This window comes from Copadichromis virginalis, linkage group LG23 (assembly GCF_057382275.1).
Source record: "Copadichromis virginalis isolate Kocher_CV1m ecotype Utaka linkage group LG23, C_Virginalis_male_GT1.1, whole genome shotgun sequence".
Taxonomy (NCBI): Eukaryota; Metazoa; Chordata; class Actinopteri; order Cichliformes; family Cichlidae; genus Copadichromis; species Copadichromis virginalis.
In genome coordinates this window covers 14076119-14096104 of record NC_140639.1, presented here as the reverse complement: position 1 = coordinate 14096104, position 19986 = coordinate 14076119, and the positions used below count along the sequence as shown (strand labels likewise).

General features: G+C 39.3%; 2 protein-coding genes across 6 annotated transcripts in view; both read left to right on the top strand.

Annotated features, from left to right (window-relative positions):
- The window catches only part of sned1 (sushi, nidogen and EGF-like domains 1), a 30939-nt gene extending 26926 nt beyond the window's left edge, over window positions 1–4013 (top strand). Inside the window, exons 27-30 of the mRNA XM_085449479.1 lie at window positions 2857–2944; window positions 3045–3124; window positions 3213–3240; window positions 3351–4013. Coding sequence (XP_085305605.1) covers window positions 2857–2944; window positions 3045–3124; window positions 3213–3238 — 194 coding nt within the window. The 3' untranslated portion in view covers window positions 3239–3240; window positions 3351–4013. The remainder of the gene's footprint in view (window positions 1–2856; window positions 2945–3044; window positions 3125–3212; window positions 3241–3350) is intronic.
- A 2948-nt stretch (window positions 4014–6961) lies between these two features.
- Window positions 6962–19986, top strand: part of ryk (receptor like tyrosine kinase) — a 55088-nt gene continuing 42063 nt past the window's right edge. For all 5 annotated transcript variants that reach the window (XM_085447935.1, XM_085447939.1, XM_085447938.1 and 2 more), the window contains exon 1: window positions 6962–7653. In XM_085447935.1, the coding sequence (XP_085304061.1) occupies window positions 7440–7653 (214 nt within the window). In that variant the 5' untranslated portion in view covers window positions 6962–7439. The remainder of the gene's footprint in view (window positions 7654–19986) is intronic.

Genomic DNA, 19986 nt, shown 5'->3' with positions numbered 1-19986 from the left:
TTCACTCAGCAAGCATGAGACTACACTAGCTGTGACACAGACTTATATTTTCTCAGATTATACCATTAAACTATAAACCTAACTGTAGAAAGATGATGATGCAAAAATGAAATCTTAACAACCAAAGAGTCAAATCTGCACTGGACTATACCCCATTTCAGTAGAGACCTGACGTACAATATACACCCAGTAGCGCCGCCCACTCTGAGAATAATTGACAATAATTAATAATTAAGTAAAAAAACAACTTATAGTTAGTAGTCCACCCTCTCCGTCAAATAATAACGTGACTTCAGTCTTCTAAAAAACAACACGGTAGTAGTCGAATAGCTAACAATAAAGTTTCACAATGCAGGGTGCAGAAACCAGGTGATGTCACAGTGGCAGCATCCATCTTTTCAATACAGTCTATTTGTGGTGCTAGAGACGATGTTTAGGGATCAGTGGAATACATGCTCGGGCAATCATGAATATCTTTGATGGAGAGGTAGGTGACAGTTCAGTGAAGGGTTGTTAGGTTCATCCTCTGGGGACCATGAGCATGTGCGAATGCTCACATCCCACCGTGTCTTTCAGCAACGCATGCTTGGATCGATACAAACCCTCCTCTACGTCACAGTATAAATAATGCCACTCTATCAGTGCATCCTCTCAGGTTGTGAACATCGACTCATTTATGTTAGATTTGCATGCTGTCATGAAATGTCAACGTGAGAGCAGTGAGCTATGTATAGACCTTCATTATCTTAAAAGCAGGAGCCACAATCCACTGCGAATTGACCCCTCTGACATTTATGAATGGCTCTTACAGGTCAGAGGCACGATAAACAACACAAATACACCATCACTCGATTCGCACAGCACTGGCCTGTGTGCACTGAGCCACCTTCCTCACATTCTTTTGGGAGCTACTGTCAAATTTATAACTCAGTGTTTCTTATGGATGTTCAGGAGAGATCTGCACTTCTACACACTGTAGGCATCTTGGTTTAAGTTCGAATCTTTCCTGTGACAGAAAAATCGTACTCGTTTAGAGTTTCATTTAAAATGTTTACACTTAGAAACTACTTTGCAAATTGTAAGTAGTTCACAAGAGTCAGAAATTAGTTTTAATGGATTTAATACACGATGGCTGACAAATTAAAGGACAAGGCAACTTTAAGTGTTTTAGTACCAGCAAAACTCAGGCTACTGAGTGCAACCAGCTTCATGAAGGAGGTTCAATATCCTTCTGTCTGGATTCACTTACCCTAACAGTCAGGATAAAACGAGTTACTCTGCCATCAGTCAACCTGTCCATGTTTGTGAGTGATTTGATGCTGTCAACCCTGCCTCTTTCCTTTTGTATGCATTCACTGGTAGATTGGGAAAGTCTTGATTAATTTATTGAGTTGATAACCACCCTCACTCACCCTTAACCTGATTGTTGCTGTTAGATTTGTGGAGACACATAAGGAGGGGATATCCATGCATGCTGACCTGGTTCGCAGTTCATCACAGGGCCAACACAGAGATAGATAGACAGTGTCAGAGCATATGAACTGGACAGACAACCAACTTTTACAGCATTTGGCTCAAGTCACTTCAAGAGTCAGTCTTATGTGATTGATGAACCTATTTGCTGGGCCACTTTTACAGGCTACACAATAAATTTAAGGATAACTAAGCTACTTTAAATCGCATCATGAATCATGCATGGATGATATGCTCACAGAGAAATGTAGCCACGTTTAGAGAAGTGTAGAAATTAGATTGCAGAGGCAAAGCTGGAGATAATCAGGAGAGACGTTGTAGAAATGAATCAGTGAACCCAACGCAGAATATTTTGAACACATTGTCATTTGTTTTGCAGTTTTCAACTGAAGGCATGCTTTAAAACTACCCTATATGAACAAAAATACTGAGTCACCAGCACGTTAAAGCTACAGGAGCCGTAAAAACCCCATACCATGAAGCTCCCAGCATACAGTTTTTGTGCTGATGTTCATGCCAAAGGTTGTAGCCCAGTAGTTTTTGAGTTAGCAGAGAGTTGGTGACTTTTGCACACTATGCATCTCAGCATAGTGTGTAAGGTCTCAGATGCTGCTCTTTAGGTGGTCTGATACTGTGCTGCAATGAAATTTCAGCAAAAATGGACTAGCCCATCATTTTTTTCCACATTGATTCTTGGTTTAAACAAGTAGCTTAATTAGATTCTATCTTAATTCAAGGTTATTCATTACAATTTGGAATCACGTCGTATCTTATTCTAATTTTGACAGTCCACTTGAAACTTGAATGACTTATTTTAAATTATTTGTAATTTTTTAATTATAATTTCCTCCTACTTTGTTCTTCAGTTCTGTGTTTCTTTTTTAGCACTGGTTTTAAAAATGTGCTATACAAATCAACTGTAATAATATTATTTATTATTATATATTAATGATTGTTGGTTGTAAAAGGTATGACTGTTGTGGTTATTTCACAGTATAACTGTTTGTAGTAGAATATGCACATGCCTTTATTCGAAGCATTTGGAAATGACTAACGCTGACTGAACAGTATGTCTCAAAAAGGGAATAAACCTTATTACAATCAAGTCATGCACCTCCTCCTCCAAAGACAGAGTAGAAGAATATTTTATTTCACTTATATGTACATGCTGATGAATGTGTGTGTGAGGACACAGTCCACATACCCCACCTCCCCGCTGACTCTGCACCCAAACATCCAGCGTCAGATTGTTTAAACATTCCTTTCCTAAAGCCATCCATCAGCCGCAGAGAAGCTCTGCTCCTAAACCATCCCGCAGACTTTTCCTTTGCTGATAAAGCACTCAGACCTCATGTTGTTTAACTTTAACCTCTGTTTTTGCAGCGTGCCAGCGAGTGCCACACCCGTGTACCCGCCTGTACTCTGAAACCAAGAGCGTGCCCGTCTGGGAGGGTGGTGTGTGCCATTACCTGTAAGTCACGTCAAACATACGTCTGCCAATCTGGGCTTGAATTAAATGTTTAAGTGTGGCCTAATGGATCCAATAAAAGTGCCTGCATTCTCTTTCGTAGGTATAAAAGGACATATAAAGTGCAGCAGGATGTGTGTTATCGAGAGATTTGTGAACCGACGCCTTCCAAGAAGAGTCAGAGTGAGTTAAACAATCTGTCTGCGCAATATTTGTAAGACGATAAACAAATGCAATGCTGTTCACAGACTAACTTTAACTGTCTTAACAGCCAGAAGAACAAACACACAACAATAAAGGTTTGTGATTTTTTTTTCAGCCCTTTTTATGAACTGCTATTGTAGAGGATCACAAGATTTTCAGCACTTACCCTCAAAATGAGACTTTTCTTTTCTCTCTCTCTCTCTAGAGCACTTGGAGCCTGATGAAAGGACTGTCATCACTGTCATGTGAAAAACCTCCTTACTTCAATTTTGGTGTTTATAATCTACTTGAAGTAACTGATTATGGTCATTTTTTGTGCTGAAAAACCCTGTCAGAGCCCACTGTAACATTTCACAAACAAACCATCAACCATCTGAATATGAGGCTGCATCCCGAGAGTTGCCTTTGTAGCTCGCGGTAGCACGATCAGTCAGATGAAAAACGTCCCGCATCACGTATCATTTGCAGTGTTTGCTGACTGAGTTTCATACAACCACATATGGTATGCAAATATGAATCCTAGGCAGTCAACTGCACTGCATCAGAGACCTTATATACCTCATTTCAATGTCCAATGCTGACACATTCGGAGAGGTTTACGTTTGTGATTCAGCTGCAGGTTTGTCCCTCAGGGAAGTAAAGGCAGAGTCTTTTCCTTACATCAGTCCCATCATCTCCTTACGAAGACAGCAGGAAATGTGTACTTTCACCCTTAAACTGATCTCGTCCTCTGACAATGATGCACAGCGTTTTCTGTGTAGAATATGTTCCTCTGTGTCTCAGCAGGCGTCGCTGCTCACTAATCTGTAAATAGTGTTTATAGGCCATTTTGTAGGTGAATATTTTAATAATAAAAATGTTAAAATGATTCCTGTTGTGTGTGTGTTGCAGTTCTTGCCATCATTTGTCACACTGTGTTGAATCTATCGTGTTTTGACAGCATCAAAAACTATACTAAAAGTATTTTATTAACAGATTAAAGGAGAGCGGTTGTACTCATTTTTAGCGCCATTATACTGTTTTTGGAATCTATTACAGTAGCTTAGCACAATTTAGCATTAGTTCATGGCTCACAATAATCCTTATCTTAAACTGGGTCTTGGTGCAGTGCCTCAGTTCGCCCTCTGTCTGATACAAGCTGGTTTGGCTCATGTCTTTTAATGTGTTGCCCCTCATAAATGGTTTGAATAGCAAGTAAGTGGAGTTGTGTGCCACAGATGACCATATTAGGGATATCCTGTTTCACTGATAGGCATCATGCAAAGCCAGAGTAGGAAAAAATGTCCATAGGCTATGTGCAAAAGATAGATGTGACCACCTTGGCATCTATATTTTGAAGACTCAGATTTGTAGGCATGACTATATTTGTGTTCGTCTGTTTGTTTTGTGCTTTTTTAGAGCTATAAATTACCATATTTAGAGATTGCTAAGCTATCAGCTAACACTGACAACTTAGTTTATTAGTACTTTTGTGTGGTGCTAATAAAGTGGCATTTATAAATTGTATAGCGGCTCACAGAAATGGAGATATTTTCTGATTAATGCCAAACCAACATCCAAATAAATATCGTGGAATTTCACTCTTTAAACACAGACCGCTTGGATGGTGTGCACTTTACAGCAAGCCAGATGAATGCATTAAAACTGCTACAAAATACACCAACAGCTCAAACATGGTTAAGTGCTACAGTTTAATGACACTGCTTGGTAAAGGTGAAGCCTAAGAGACCGACCAGTAATTATCCGCTTGTTATAAAGGAGGAAATTAACTACAGAGCTCAAAATCTTTACCAGGCTGTAAAAGTATTGTTTATATAGCTGAAATTGGCTATTTTAACATGAGAATCTGCAGAAACTGACTCACTTTTGGAGCCAGCCTTTAAGAATCTGAGCAACTGCAGTTTTTGGTTCACTAACTCTGCAATCTGAAGCTTGAGTTTTGGGCTCCCAACCTCACTCCCTGGCTACTTTTAATATGAGCATCCACCTGTGTTACAGTATAAGTTTGACAGAAAATAAGGAAAAGCAGAATAGGCTCATTTTAAGAAGAGAAAACACCCACAACTTTGTTTACTCTGTTAATGGAGACTTTTTTTTTTTTAAGTTTACTACTGAACGTCACTGCTCTTCTCTTTGTTCCTGTGTGTGTCTGGTTTATTGAGTTACTGAAGCATGCAAAAGTGGGCGGAGATGCAAAATTAAAGACTCCAAATCCAAACTTTAGCTTTAATCATTAAATTAGGCCAATTTGGGACATACTTCATGAAAGAAAACAGAGCATGGGCATGCCTTGGGTTTTGTTAATCAATCACCCCAGTCAGAAAGGAGACTGCTCTATCAGAACATCACCACATAACAAAAGCTTCCTCGCTGCTGTAATTTGTCTGCCTAACGCCCTGTAGTCATGAGTCTCTAGCTCTGCCAAAGTGACTCTTCTAAGCCTCAGGCTATATACAGACAGGGGTCAAATTAAAGGCAAATGTAAACTAAATAAAGAAGAAAAAAAAGATGACGAAGGGCCACTGATCGATGAGAAAATAATATGAATCATATTTACCAGAATTCAAACCAGCTGGAGGCAGATGAAATATTAATTTGCCATATTAGACCCACTTGTTTACTGCCTTAAAGAAAAGCCTCACACCAGAGCCACTGGGGTATTGTTTATATTACAGTGGAACAGCTGATAAGGACACTGCAGTGAGTGTCACAACAACTGGATGTTCTCAAGTAAAGGACATGCCCTCCATGCCAAAAGTCCAAAGCTGAACAGACAGTGAAGCAAGAAATTTCAAAGAAAGCTTCCACTTAAAACGGAGAAGCTGTGCCATCCAGATCCTTTAAGGATTTTGAAAAACTTCTTGACGACCTTAAGTTGTTTCATCAGTATATCTATGAACTGTTATACAGAACATGTAAACAACAAAGTTGTTTCTCCCTTTCACATCTGCTGGACTCAGAGACCAGTGTTGCTAATCTAGGAAACCTTGTTTCAGTGAAAATGAGCTATCTTGTGTTGGGTTATATGACTGGAAAGAGGTGTTGTTGGTGCTCTGATAATGTTTAATCATAATCATTGATCTCATGAGATCAAATATGTGAATTTCTTTGTGAACTTAAACCTAAAAGATAATGTCATTCCTTTATTAAACAATTATTTTTTTCAGTTTTTCTCCTAAATATATCCGTTTTTAATATTTTTGTTCCTTTTTTCTTTTATTTCCCTTTTATTTCCTAGTAGATTTATTTTTAAACTGCCATTTTTTAATAAAAGAATTTAAAATTTGTCTTGTAAATATTTCCCTCACAATTTATTTAATTTTAAAAAAATAAATATGTCTGGGGGTTTTTTAATCACACGATTTGAACTTTTTCCTTTTCAGTTTGACTTTTCATAAATATTACATTTTGTCTCATAAAATTTCCATTTTTCTTATAAATTTAAATAATTTATATCAATCTGGAACCTTTTGCCATACTTTTTTTTTTTTAGCTTTTGTCATTATAGCTTTTTCTTATGCGTTTTTTGTAATTTGCAATCCTTTTCTTTTAAATTTAACTGGGTTTTTTTTTGTAAATTTCCAACCTAAATCACCAACCCAACAAAAAATATCCTTTTTTTAAAGTCTAACATGCCATCTAGATAAAGTCGGTCTTTTTTCCACTTTATGCATTCTTTATATCTTTATTTGAGGCATGCGTATCTTTTAATGTAGAAATTATAATAATATAAATAAATAAATGACATTAACTTGTTGTTTCCTTATTGTCCGCTGGCTGTAATATTTCCGACGGCACGTGAAGGCAGCAGAAGCCAGAGCGCTGCGCGCCCCCGTTGCCCCCCTTCCTGCCCGGAGTGAAAACTGAGAGGAAAAAGCGTCGGGAGCAGAGACCATGGAGGGGGAAAGCTGGATGTATTAGCTAGTTTGCTGCTTAGGGCACTTTTTACTCTTCTTTCGCTTCTACCCACAGAAATCAAAGCGTCTCAATGTGGAGATATCCGGTGTGTATTTTACGTTGCTCGTAAATCTCCTGAACAGTCAAACAATCAACTGCGAGTCGGACCGCGGACGGTTAGCACAGCCTGACTGAAAGTTAGCCCGCTCCGGCTAACTTAGCCCGCTCCAGCTACCACGAAAGGACAAAAAAACCCTAAAAACACGATAGTGAGTAAGAGTGTCGGGGCTTGAAGTAACTCGTAATGTTGCCTCCCGGGATTAATTTCAGATACGGATGAGAAAGAAATTCTCTGGGAACAGCGAGAACAACAGCGAGCCAGACAACCACCGTCGTTATGCTGGGGTTGATCCGCGGCTCCGGCAGCCCGTCCGAGTCCCGAGTGTGGCCGCACTCGGTGCTCTGGAGGCTGGGGGGCTTCTTCTTCCTGCTGCTGCTGGAAGGGGCCGGCTGCCTGGCCAGCCCGGGCAGCCCCGTAGGCGTCAACAACAACAACAACAACCCCGGAGTCAACATCTACATGAGTGTGGAGGAGGTGAAGAAGCTCCTGGGTAAGGAGGCCTGCATAGTAATCCAGCTGTGTTCAAACTTTGCAATCTGTCCACTTGTCTGTCCACTTCATGTGTTTGTGTGCCCCTCACATCTGTAAATTTAGCTTTAAAACTTGGACGAACTCCACCGAACTGTTACAGCTAATTGTGCAGGTACATTATATCAATGATTTACAGCTGTGATTCTTTTCTATTTTTTTCTAGTGTTTCCTCTGTATTTGTAAAAGTAAAAAAAATTCTCATAAATTCTTACTTTTTATCTGGCAAATTTGTGAGTTTTCTCTTCTAATTGTGTTCGTTTTTCATAAAATAATATTTGTTCTTGAAAAATTGCCCCCTTTCCCGTATATTTCACTGTTTTTGTCTTTTGAAATTGCCCTTTTAATCCTAAATTTGCCAGTTTTTGTCCATTTGATTCGTCAATTAGTTTGTGGGGGTAAATGTTTCAGTTTTTCTAGTGAATTTTCTTTTTTTGGGGGGGGGGTTTCCCCCAAAAAATTCTCTCGTGAATCAGACGTTTTCTTTTACTTTTCTCCTTTTTTTTAATGTCCTATTTTTGCACATTTGTCTAATGAATTTATCCGTTTATCTAGGAAATATAGGAGTTTAAAAATATTTTAAGTTTATCACTTATGTTCTTGTAAATTGGCAAGTTTTGTCTTAATTTAAGACTTTCTTTTAAAGATTTTTTTGTCTAATTATTTTGTTCTATTTGGTAAATTTGCAAGTTATTTCTTGAATATTTATTTAAACTGTCCTCGTGAATTTATTAGTTGACTGCCAGTGTCACTGATGAGGCATCAGTACTGTACATGTACGGGTCAAAGTAACCTTTACATGTTTCTGATATGTTGTGATGTAATTGGTCGTCGTTTTTGTTGTTGTTGTTGTGGTTGGTCAGTTTATAAGGTTGTGTCTCATGATTGTTATGATGTTGCTGATTAGGATTAAATGTACAGTGGCATTAGAACATCAGCAGAATAATCGGAAGTGCTGGTTGTCATCTCATGACTGTGCTGCTGTTGGTGCAAGCCATCAGTGTTATGTTGGTCTAACACTGTCTGAATGTTTAAAATCTTAGTGACAAGGTGAAGCCAGCCTGTGAATCGGTCCTAAGTTGTTAATGGAGGGTTTGCTTTAGAAGTGTTGAACGTGCACTTTGAAACCAGCCATTTACCATGTGCACAGGCTAATGAAGGGGTAGAAGTGTTTGTATGTAATGTCCCCCTGGAGGGAGTAATCTCGTGTTGCAGCTCCTGCTAACTGACGTCTTCCTTTCGATAAACGAGTCATCTTATAGTGGCATCAGCAGAATTATGTTGTTTCTGTTGGGGAATCTTTTGGGAAGTACCTCCAGCTGCATCCAGCTTTTTTAACAGGACCGTGTGCTGGTAAACCTCCCTGTGTATGGGCCTAATTTATAGCAGGTACTTTTGGGATGTGGTGTTAAATCATTTGTTTGAGAATGACCGGCACTGTTGTTTGATTAGTTATTGAACAAGTGTTTTTTTGTTTTTTTTGTGAGGTTACGTGTATTTACAGCATCACCAGGGATTAGCAGATTTAAAAACAAAAAAAAATTACAATACCCATGAGATATTTAAGGAAGTTAAATAGGATTTGATGGGGAAAATACCCATTTAGTTTTCTTTTTCCATAGTTTTTGAGCCCTTAAGTCTTCAAGTACAGGAGATAGTCACATGAAGTCGTCAGGGCTGTTCTTCTACATCACTATGTGAATGTCTCCTGTACTTTGAATCTACAGGGGCTCTGAAAGGGTGAAGTAGTAATGTAAATTAAAAAAAAAATTTTTTTAATTTTTAACCTTGATGTACTTGGAGGCTTTGTAACACATGAATTCAAATATTCACTAGAAAAAGTTGCATTTCCTGCGAAAATGCAGTGTGAATGCCTTGTAGTGTAATCTGAAAACAGCAGAAGAAGGAGAACCTGTTGAAAAAACACTGTGTAGAAGCTGAACTCTTTGCTGAAAATGGCTCTATTTGAAAGGGTACACTAAGCAGTGTTAAGAAAGCAGATTACATGCAAGCAGGGAAGATGTGCGGCAACTGTCACATGTAGGATTCGAACCATTGCCACCGGATCTCACGGCGGCTGCTCATTCCACTGAGCCAAACCAGTTCTGGTCTCAAGCAGAAGAAGCTAAATTGTGCTGAAAATGGGTGAAAATGCTGAATGTTCAGCAAAAAACAGACAAAGAACCTGAAAATTGTCCTGAAAAGAGGTGAATCAGCAGAACCCGGCCTGTCTGCTCTAAGAACGGTTGCTCCATCTCACTGAGCTAAAACATGGCTCAGCTCAGCAAGCTAAACTGGTGATCACACTGATAATGTTGTCCCATTCAGCAAAATGGGCCAAAAAATCACATAAAAAGCTTAATATCTGAAAAAGTATAGAAGTTATGAGCACCAAAAGATACAGCACGCTTCAGCAGAAAGAGCAGAACAGTTTAAAGTTTGAAAATCGGCTGAAAACTGGGGGACTAGTTAACCAGCAAAGGTCAGAGCAACTAGAATAATAATAACTAGAAAAAGTTGCATTTCCTGCGAAAATGCAGTGTGAATGCCTCATATTGGAATCTGCTGAAAACAACTGAAAAAGCAGAATTAACTGCTGAAAAGAGGTGTAGAAGCGGAAGTGCTTGCTGAAGATGGCTGTATGTGAAAGGGTACACTGAAGAGTGTCAAGAAAGCAGAGCGGAGGCAAGCGGGAAGATGTGTGGAAACCGTCACACGTAGGATTCGAACCTTTGCCAGCGGGTTGAGGCATTCACACATTAATATCATGGTAAAAGTTTCTGTGTGTAAATTTAATATCCTAAACTTAATGTCCAAAAAATATTTGCTGATTTTGAGGGTCAGGGACTTTTTCCAGATTTAATTTTATATGGAGTGACTGTGCCGTGTATAATTGCAGGAAATGTAACGAGAATTTCCTAAATTTTCAAAGAAAGGACTGTAGTCTCCCTGCCAAAATTATGCCCCCACCATTTCCCAAATTGAGCCCTTGTGTCCTCATGCCACATGCATTCAGTATTTCATTGCCTGCAGCCTTGACTTGTTAACTGCCCCGGCACCAATGTACCACCCTTTGTGCTTTCTCGCTCCTCTCTGACTGGTGTTGGATCGTTGGCTGACTCTGTCCCTTTGGGTTCCCCTTGTTCTCCATCACGTTACAGTTAATCTTCTGCTGCCAGACCAGGGCCTCTCTTGCGGTTTGCCTGAAACCTCATCTGGTTGTACGGCGAAATCTCTTAATGTTTGACAACTATGTCTGCGGCGCTAAAAGTATGTGTGGACAGAATCTTCCATGATGCAGCAGTAACTGCAGGAATTAAACTTGCTTGAGAGTTGAGTTGCCCGGTGTCAGCATCGTAATGTAGACAGCCTGCCGGAGAGTCTGACTGCAGTTTACTTTTGGTTTTAATCAGGTCTCTGTATTTTGTAAGATGTCAAACACATTTATGAAAGCAGATTTATAACATGCATCTACAAAAAAATTTAATTTCATAGGTCATAGTGGGGATAATTCAGTTTCTGCAGTTTTTTAAGACTTCGAATAATTCTATCAGGCATTGTCAGCACTAAGTTGCACTATGCTGTGTCTAAATGTGACATAGTAAAAGTGCAGGTTAATGTGTCTTCAATAGGTTAGTTTGACTCTGAACTGACATTGAAACATAAGTCACAAACCAGCTGATGAGCAACTGTCATTTTATGCAAGGTACAGTAAGTTCATGTGTTTTATTATTCATTGCTGAATCAGTGCTGTCCCCTTATTCACTATAAGAATGCTTTGAGAGCAAGCTGTTGCATAAATAAGACTATCTACAACAATCAGGTTGAGTGGAAACAATGCAGCTTTTACATTTTAGTTAACACCATATGGAAACACCTTTGAAACCCCCAAAGTGGGGGTATTCAGAAGTGCACTTTACCAGCCTTGTGTGCAGGAACATGTCCGTGACTTCAGCTAGAGGGGGCTTTAATCTCCTAAAATAGTTTTCACTACCACAACAGGAAAAGCTTGTATTTAATATAAAGTAAAGCTCTGAACCTGAGGTATGTGCTTGGCCATGTAATTAATGTGTTATTCACACAGCCACTCTGTGTACAGTTACACTGTTAACTGGCCTGTGAGTCAACACATAAGACTCTTTTCTTGGGAATCTTTGGGACAGATCAGAGTAGGAAAAGCAGGTGTAAGTAATGAAATTGGCTGGCCTGTTTTTCAGCATTGTTGCAGGTTGTTGCATTATTTCAACAAACAGAGGGCAACTCATTAAGTTTCAGGAACACTTTGAGTTGTATAGAAATCTATGGGAAAATAGACTCTTGCTTCATGACATCAGTAAACACATTCCTGGTGAGTTTATTGCCTAATTGGCTAGCTTCAAGTCTTGCTTGTGGGAAGGCTGCTTGGTATTTGTGGCCATTGAACCAAGCAAACTGTTGGCAAAGGGAACAGAATTTAGAATTTTTTTTTGGGAAACCCTGCATTTAACATCACTTAGGCAGGTAAATGATCAAGGATCTAGTTGTGTCATCTGCATAACAGCTGACACAAGTTATCAACATTCAACTTCACACTCTGCTTCTGAATATGTTTCTATTGCGGGTCTGTCTTAGTCGCAAATGTAGGTGACACATTTGCATTTACATTACGAGATTGTTGCGGTACAGAGCCATGTATTAAATGAAGCTTCAAAGCAAAGAATTTGTGTCAGATTTTTATCACTGAATTATTCAACGTACTCAATGAATCATTGCTGCCCTAAAGTTGACCTTGAAGGGCTTGGCTAATGTAAACCATATTTTAATGTTATGTTAACATGACCCCAGTCTACACCCCCCAACAAAGTATTATCAGAATTTATTCAAAGTTTTTCGAGCTATCAGCAGCAAACACTACCAAAATCATTAACTTTTTGGTAACGGTAATAAAAGTGGACCAAATGTAGAGCCTTGAGGAACACCGCAATTAAAAATGGAGAGCAGAGGAGCTATATTATATATATATAACCACAGAAAAGTTTCCATTAGAGAGGCGAAGGTGGAGAGTAGAGCTCAGCATTGTAGATTGTGTAGGAGAATAGTGTTTGACTATGTCAGAGGCAGCATTGAAAAAGCATTGAGAAGTTGTTGTTATAATAATAAAATGTAATATAACCATTTAATGTAGTGTTGGAGTGGTGTGTGCGCTCATAGCTGATGGACTGTCTGTTTTATTCTGATAACTCTACCAAACAGTCTGACTCTCAGGGGGCTGGTAAAGAACCGGAAAACTCTCTGCATGGATGACAGACGGGCAGCATCCCTGATTGATTTTGCATATGATAAATGAGTAGAGAACTGTCTGCCTCAAGAATCCACATGCATTCCTACCCTCAGCTCCCATATCAGCTCTTTCTCCAGGCCCACATCCTTGGTCTGAATTGTGTTGCAGCTGTGCAGGTCAGATTAAATTACTGAAGCAGTGCTCGAGCCCCAGGATCAGTTTAAAAGATGAGCCAACTCTTTTTACAAAACGTTACACTCCTCCTGATATGAAGGAGCGCAATGAACTTCCATGAAGGTTGAACCCATAGTTTGTTAATCACATCTGTAAGAAATTACATTTAAGTAGGGAAAGAGTTGGGTCAGTTAAGTAACAACAGATCTTATTCAGAGGAAGAGGAAAGAGGGGAGTGTCTGTTAATCAAGTTATTCTGTTGTCCATAAAACATCAAAAACCGAAACAGGCCATCACTTTCTTACATCAAATATAAGGATGGGAATCAAGAAATATTTCCATTTGGAATTCTAAGCTAAACATTTATACTTTAAGGCAAAACTTTACTGCTAAAACTTTAACTCACCACCACTTACCAAATGTGAATGTTTACTATAACAGTCTGTTAGATCTTCCATTTTAGAGGCTTTTCAGAAACCTCTTAAAACCACCGTGACCGTTATTGTTCGTTTGGTTTTCACACAGACGCTGCATCACATTGGCCACCTTGGACTGCATTCATGCGGCCCGTGACCCGAGCTGTGACACTGGTTTTACAGGCCTCAATGGCTTTCTTTGTGTCTTTCTCTCTTTCCTGTCATGTTGACCATCCATGCGATTATTTAAAACATGAAGCAAAAATAAGTTTTCTGCACATTCATTTACTGTCACCTATAATAACAACCTCACTGAGCCTATTTTTCCAGGGTACGATCCCCAGTGGGTTAAATCTGTAACACAGAAGATTTTTCTTGGTGGAAAAGCTGCATACAAGATCCTTGTTGTCTAATCTTTGCTCTGTATTAGTGCAATGCTTTTCCAGAGCTCTACAAGTCAAGCAAAACCTTTGCTTCCTCAGACCCCAGCTAAAAATTAGAATTGTGCAGACAAAATGAGCCGTTTTCCTATTAAAATTGTTTTGAAATACTTTTGGGTAAAATGAAATATCGTGATAGAATATGGGTGAAATGCGCATGCACAGTGCCTTTGTTTTCATTCACACATGGCGGAAAAAGCATGGTGGCGACGGAGAATGAGAAGGGTGAAAGCGGATTGTTGAATGAAACGGATGAACCAGAATTGGTTTGTAAAAATAGTGCAACTTCACTGGTGTGGAACTGGTTTGGCTTTCGTCCATCAGATACACACCAAAGCACAATTTTTGGTCGAGCATGCAAGCGGGCCGTTGTTATTACTGTGTTTTTCGGAAAAATACGGCACACTTAAAATCTATCCTTTGATTTTCGGAAAAATCGACAGTGCCCCTCATATCCTGGTGTGCCTTATGTATGAATTCTGGTTGTGCTTACTGACCTCGAACCGATTTTATGTGGTACCCTGCTCAAAAATCTGTCAAAAATGTTTGAGTACGACTTTGCTAAACTACGAAGCCACACCGCTTGATGGATTGTCGGAGCATTACGGCTACCGTAGTCAGGAGCCTCGCGGAGTGATATGTACTGTGCTTCAACATAATATTATCGTATTGTGTGTGTATAACCTCTTTTTAAGTTTTGTGGATATTATACATGGTTATGCTCAGGATATGTCGGCCAATTTCCACTGGAAATGCCTTTTGGTTAAACTGTCAGCAAGGAATTTGCATTTGCAATGTTAAATTTTTATATAGCTTTAATGCACTTAAAAAAAAAAAAACAGCTGCTTGTTTAAGTGAAAATACATTGATGGGTTTTTTTTGCACTAATAAAGTTGTGGAGTTTTGTCTTGCGTCAGTTATATCGTTATCGCATATTTTCAAATCTATATTGTGATAAATATTTTTGGCCATATTGCCCTGCCCTACTTTTGGGAATGGGAATTACGTTTAATGCATCTAAATTTGTTGAGAGACTGAGTCAGTTTCATAAAGGAAATCCAACAGAAAGCATCATAGTGCTACCAGAATAGTTTTATTATTAATAATAGATTGCATTTATGTAGCGCTTTTCGAGACCCTCAAAGCACTTTACAATTCCACTATTCATTCACTCTCACATTCACACACTGGTAGAGGCAAGCTACAGTTGTAGCCACTGACTGACAGAAGCGAGGCTTGCACCATCGGCCCCTCTGGCCAACACCAGTAGGCGGTAGGTGAAGTGTCTTCTTGCCCAAGGACACAACGACCAAGACAGACAGAGCAGGGGATCGAACCGGTTACAAGATGAGCTTCCCAACCCCCTGAACCACGGTCGTCCTTAAAGGGCCCTTAATAACTACTACTAATAACTACAATATAAATATATCTAATGGCGGGAAAAAAAAAGATTTTTAAAGACAAATAAGTGAAATAATGTTTGACATTCTAAGATGTATGAATTATGTTTATTATTGAAACACGTGATATCATAGTTTGGCTGCTCGATAACGCAAGGCAATTTACAACTACATCGTGTATTACATGACTGTATTATTTTGGACATGTTGAATTACTGCTTTGCTGGTAGGTTCACTCTCTGCTGTAGCATGTACAGCACATACACGAACAGCATAAACATCTTAAGGATTCAAAAATCTTAATAAAACTGAAGATGTCTATGATGGGCTGATCAGGCAAGTCTGTGTTATCTTACTTAGTGTTCAATGCAATATATTTTACTTTATAACTTCTTTATTCGTCAGCTTTATCGCTGGTGGGAGGAGCTGGAAAAAAATGCTTTTCTTCACATTTAAGCTTGTTGATCAGATGGTTTGAAGGACTGTCACTGGGTTTTTACCTCTGAAGGATTTGATTATGATCACAGTAATGAGTGCCGTTGTTGTCAACTCTGGAAACCCATTTTCTGTTTTAGGGTGCTGTGCCACCAATGCATTGTTTGCTATGTGTCATAGAGATGCAGTCAGTAAGCGTCAAATAGTCTGAACAGTACGTTATGATGAACTGAGGTGCTGTTTCAAGGCCCAGTTTAAGATGAGGATTATTTTGGACTGCGAGTCAAGCAAAGCTACTCTAGTAAAGCTCGAGGAAAAAAAGATGGAGTGAAGATAAATTCAGAAAGACAAATGGAAAGAGAAAGATGCTAACGCCAGAGACGCAGAGGATGAACTGTCAATCATATCAAGGAATATTTTCAAATGTGACTCATTCAAAGATACTCTTAGACTGCAAGAATCTAAGAGCAGCTGAGACGAATAATTTTATTTTAGTAGTCTAACATTAAACATATAAAGCTGGAAATGAGCATAATAGGTTTCCTTCAAAACATATAGATCCTTTCCTTTGCACATCGTTGTTCCTTCCAAGGGGAAAACTTCTAGCTGTGTAGTCATGTTTTTCAGTCTCGCAGTCAGGCGAGTAGGTCAGAGTTGAGTGTAAATCCTCCAAAAATGACAAATAAAGCCAGATCTTTTTCAACATGCAAGCTAAGGAGTAAAACTCTACGTCCAGGTCGGGTAACAGGCTTTCCTCCCCCCCTCCAAAGACCTGAAAGACAAAGCCGGGGCTTTGAAAAAGAGCCTGTGAACAGTGAGGAGTGATTGGCAGCAGTATTCATTTCCTTCATGCCACTCTCCAAGGATCCCGTAGCTGAATAGAGGAGTCCCTGCCTTCACATCTTTTGTCTGAAAATCTCTGCACTCAGAAGTTCTGCAAGGCATCAACACGTTTTAGAAGATGGTTGCCCTCCTGTTGAAATCGGAAATATACTGTCATGTTTTCTTTCAGTATTGTAGGATTATTTAATTTGACTTGAGAAATGTTAGGAGCAGGAGAAGCTTAAATCAGATGGAGCCTTTTCATCTTTGTGCTGTCATAAAATAGGTGATATGCTGTGTTAGGGGAATGCACCTCCCTACATCTGACCTCGTGCTCACAACCTAGCCTTTCAAAGGCTGCTGTACAGTTGTGACCAAAAGTTTTGCCAGTGGCCTCACTGCTAAAACTAAAGTTTTATTTATTTGCCAATAAGTTTTTCGATATGTGTGAAATCCTTGTGATTGTTGTTCAATAAATCACAAAAACGTGTAAAAAAACAAACTTTGTGCCACTGCCAAAACCTTTGGCCACAACTGCACACACAAAGCCAAATATAGATGAGGTGGTGTGAGATGAGAGGCCTCTTAAATGACCCTTTTATTCAGGATGAAATGAAACTGCTGATCATTTTCTCAGTGAACTGGTTGATATTTGTTGAGTAAACGAATGAGTCCCTTTTGAGCAAAAAGTAACCATGAATGAGGAGCCTTTTAATAGGACAGTCTTCCCCAGATTCCTCTCCCTGCCTTCATTCGCGTCTGCCCTCGGGCTGCTCCAAGGAAGAAAAGAAAGAAACTGATGTACAGCCTCTTTGAAGTGAGTGAAAGAAAGCCACAAAGATGGTGACTTAATGCGAGTTTTTCTTCTGGCTTTAAGGAACCCTGAAGTTCATCTAGTGCTGTTGTTTGCAGGCCATCTGTAAAAGCTCAGCAGTGCTCTTCGTTCGGGAAGTTCGGTCATGCTAAATTCACATCATTAAGGGGAATTCAGTTTTTTATTCCTAAACTTGGATGCTAAAACTCCTTTTTAGTTACTGGATGTAAAGAAACTTCTAAAAGTGGTTTTCTGCAGAGAAAAGCGACTAAAATGTTTCCAGGGAAAGAGATGATGATGTGTTTTCAAGAAAGAAGATTGATCCCAGTTTAGTTCAGTTTTAACACACGTTTACAGAAAATATGCAAAAGTAAGGGTAAAGTAATGTTTCCGTGAGTGTGAACAAAATAATCAGAAGAGAAAAAAATAAAACTAAATTAAAGAAAAAGTTTTAATGTATTCAGTTTGACTTTTTCCTTTCTTATAAATCAAGCCCATAAATCAAATCCCGTTACAGCAATGCACTGTAAGAGCTGAGATGACTAACATCTTCGAGGAGGAAGTAAAAACCACAAGGTTCGTGTATTTTGAACCAATGGAATGATCATCAGTTGAATTCGGCTGCTTTTGTCTCTGGATCAGCAGTTTGGTGTCTGTTTCAGCTTTCTTTCACTGCATGATGTGCACGTCTCCTGAGGCACGAGACTGCTGTCGCCTGGTGTTCCTTTCTTTTGCCCCCAGCAGGCATCACACAGTGGATGCAGACCACCAGGGACAAGCAGTTACTAGAAAAAATGAAAAGATGCCCAGTGTGGAGGTCTTTGGTTGCTCTGACGTTTGTCTTGGTTTTCAGTAATCTGACCCATAAACAGGACTGACTTCACAGCGCTGTTGTAAAGTCTCATCCTGCCCTTCTGCTTGATCTGCATATATTTCCAGATAGTGTAGCCTGCAGAAAAAGCTGTTTTTAATTTTATCAGGGGGTTAAAGACCCTTGATTTTTTATTTTATTTTACAGTGACATAGAGACCCTGATTTAACAACTAGAAAATTGCGAGCTTCCTAGCTACTTCACAGGCCTAACAAATGTATCACTCGCACAGCCCAGGAACTGGACTTGGCTTCATTTTCCTGTTCTTGTATTTTCCATAGTACGTATGTGCTCCTAGCGTTATCTTTCCAGTCATCTCCTGAGACTGTAAACGACTCTGTCCCAGCCTGGCCTACATATGATGCACTTAAGCTTCCCACCCCTCAGACCCCTGTACCGCAGCTTTTTTTATGGGACAAACTGGATAGAACGAACTTGATTGCCTGTTGAATCTAACTGTGAGCTAGATGGCATGTCAGGTGACTGCCCGTGGAGAATTGGTAGCTCAGCGCCTCATATTAGAGCCAATGTTATCAAAGCAAAAAAAGCTGGTTATTTGTTTGTTTGATCCAAGCTAAAATTAAACCCTGCCCTACATTACAATTATATACGTCTTTTTCAGTTAGAAAATAATTTAATCTCTTTTTTGGGGGTGGGGGACTTTGGCTGTGGCGTATACTGATTTAAAAAAAAAAAAAAAAAAAACACCAACTGAGCCATAGTGTGTTGTCATGCAGGTTATTATTAAATCCTACAAAGCTGTAATGGCGCCAATGGAATTTTGCATATTAAAACACTACAAGAAAGCTGTCATTTAGAACTCTTCTTTTAATGATTTAAAATATGTGCATGATGCTATATTGTGGAGTCATGATTATCCGGTTCTTTTAATATTTGTTCTTGCATACTGTTTTTCTGCGCTAATGTGCTTTTTTTGTGGTCTAGGCAAACTGCTACACAAACATATTCACGTCATTCAGTTGGAGGGGATTTCTAAACTTAGTCTTATTTTAGATGTTACTGCAACAGGCTTCCTGTACCTGCAGCAAAATACCTTTATTCAGACATTATTACCAGTGGAATAGATTTGAAGATTTTGCAGTTGCTTATTGCAACTTCTGGGATATATGCTGCTTTAACTTGAACCTCAACTCAGCTAGCTTTACCTTATTTCCAGTCACACTTGAAAATCAGGCCTTTTCGTTGAGTAGCTCCACTGCGGCTCTGATGTCTTTACCCCCCGCCTCCTTCCTGTGTCTGTGGATTTGTTTAGAGTTTCCAGTTGATAGGGTTTCACGTGTGCCCTCATTTTCTCCTTCTTTGGCTTGTGTGGCCACTATCTTTCCAGAGAGAAGCTGTAAGGAGTGTTTATCTCCTGAGCACTCAGGGATGGAGGCTTTGGGAGGTACAAGAGGGTCTTTGTTATATCTGCCCTGGACTTTGCCACCTGGCCACTACCACCTTTTGTTCTCCTTTTTCAAAGTCTGCAATGTGATCCACAGCTCGCAGAGGAGTGTTGACTTAAAATGTAGTGACACTCTGCTAAGCTGAATTTCATATTATTGGCTTATTGCTTTGTTTTATAACTGTGTAGATACTGTGCTGTGTATGAAATGAAATGGTTTCACTTTTGATATGAAGGTTTCAAAAATCTTTCTTTCAG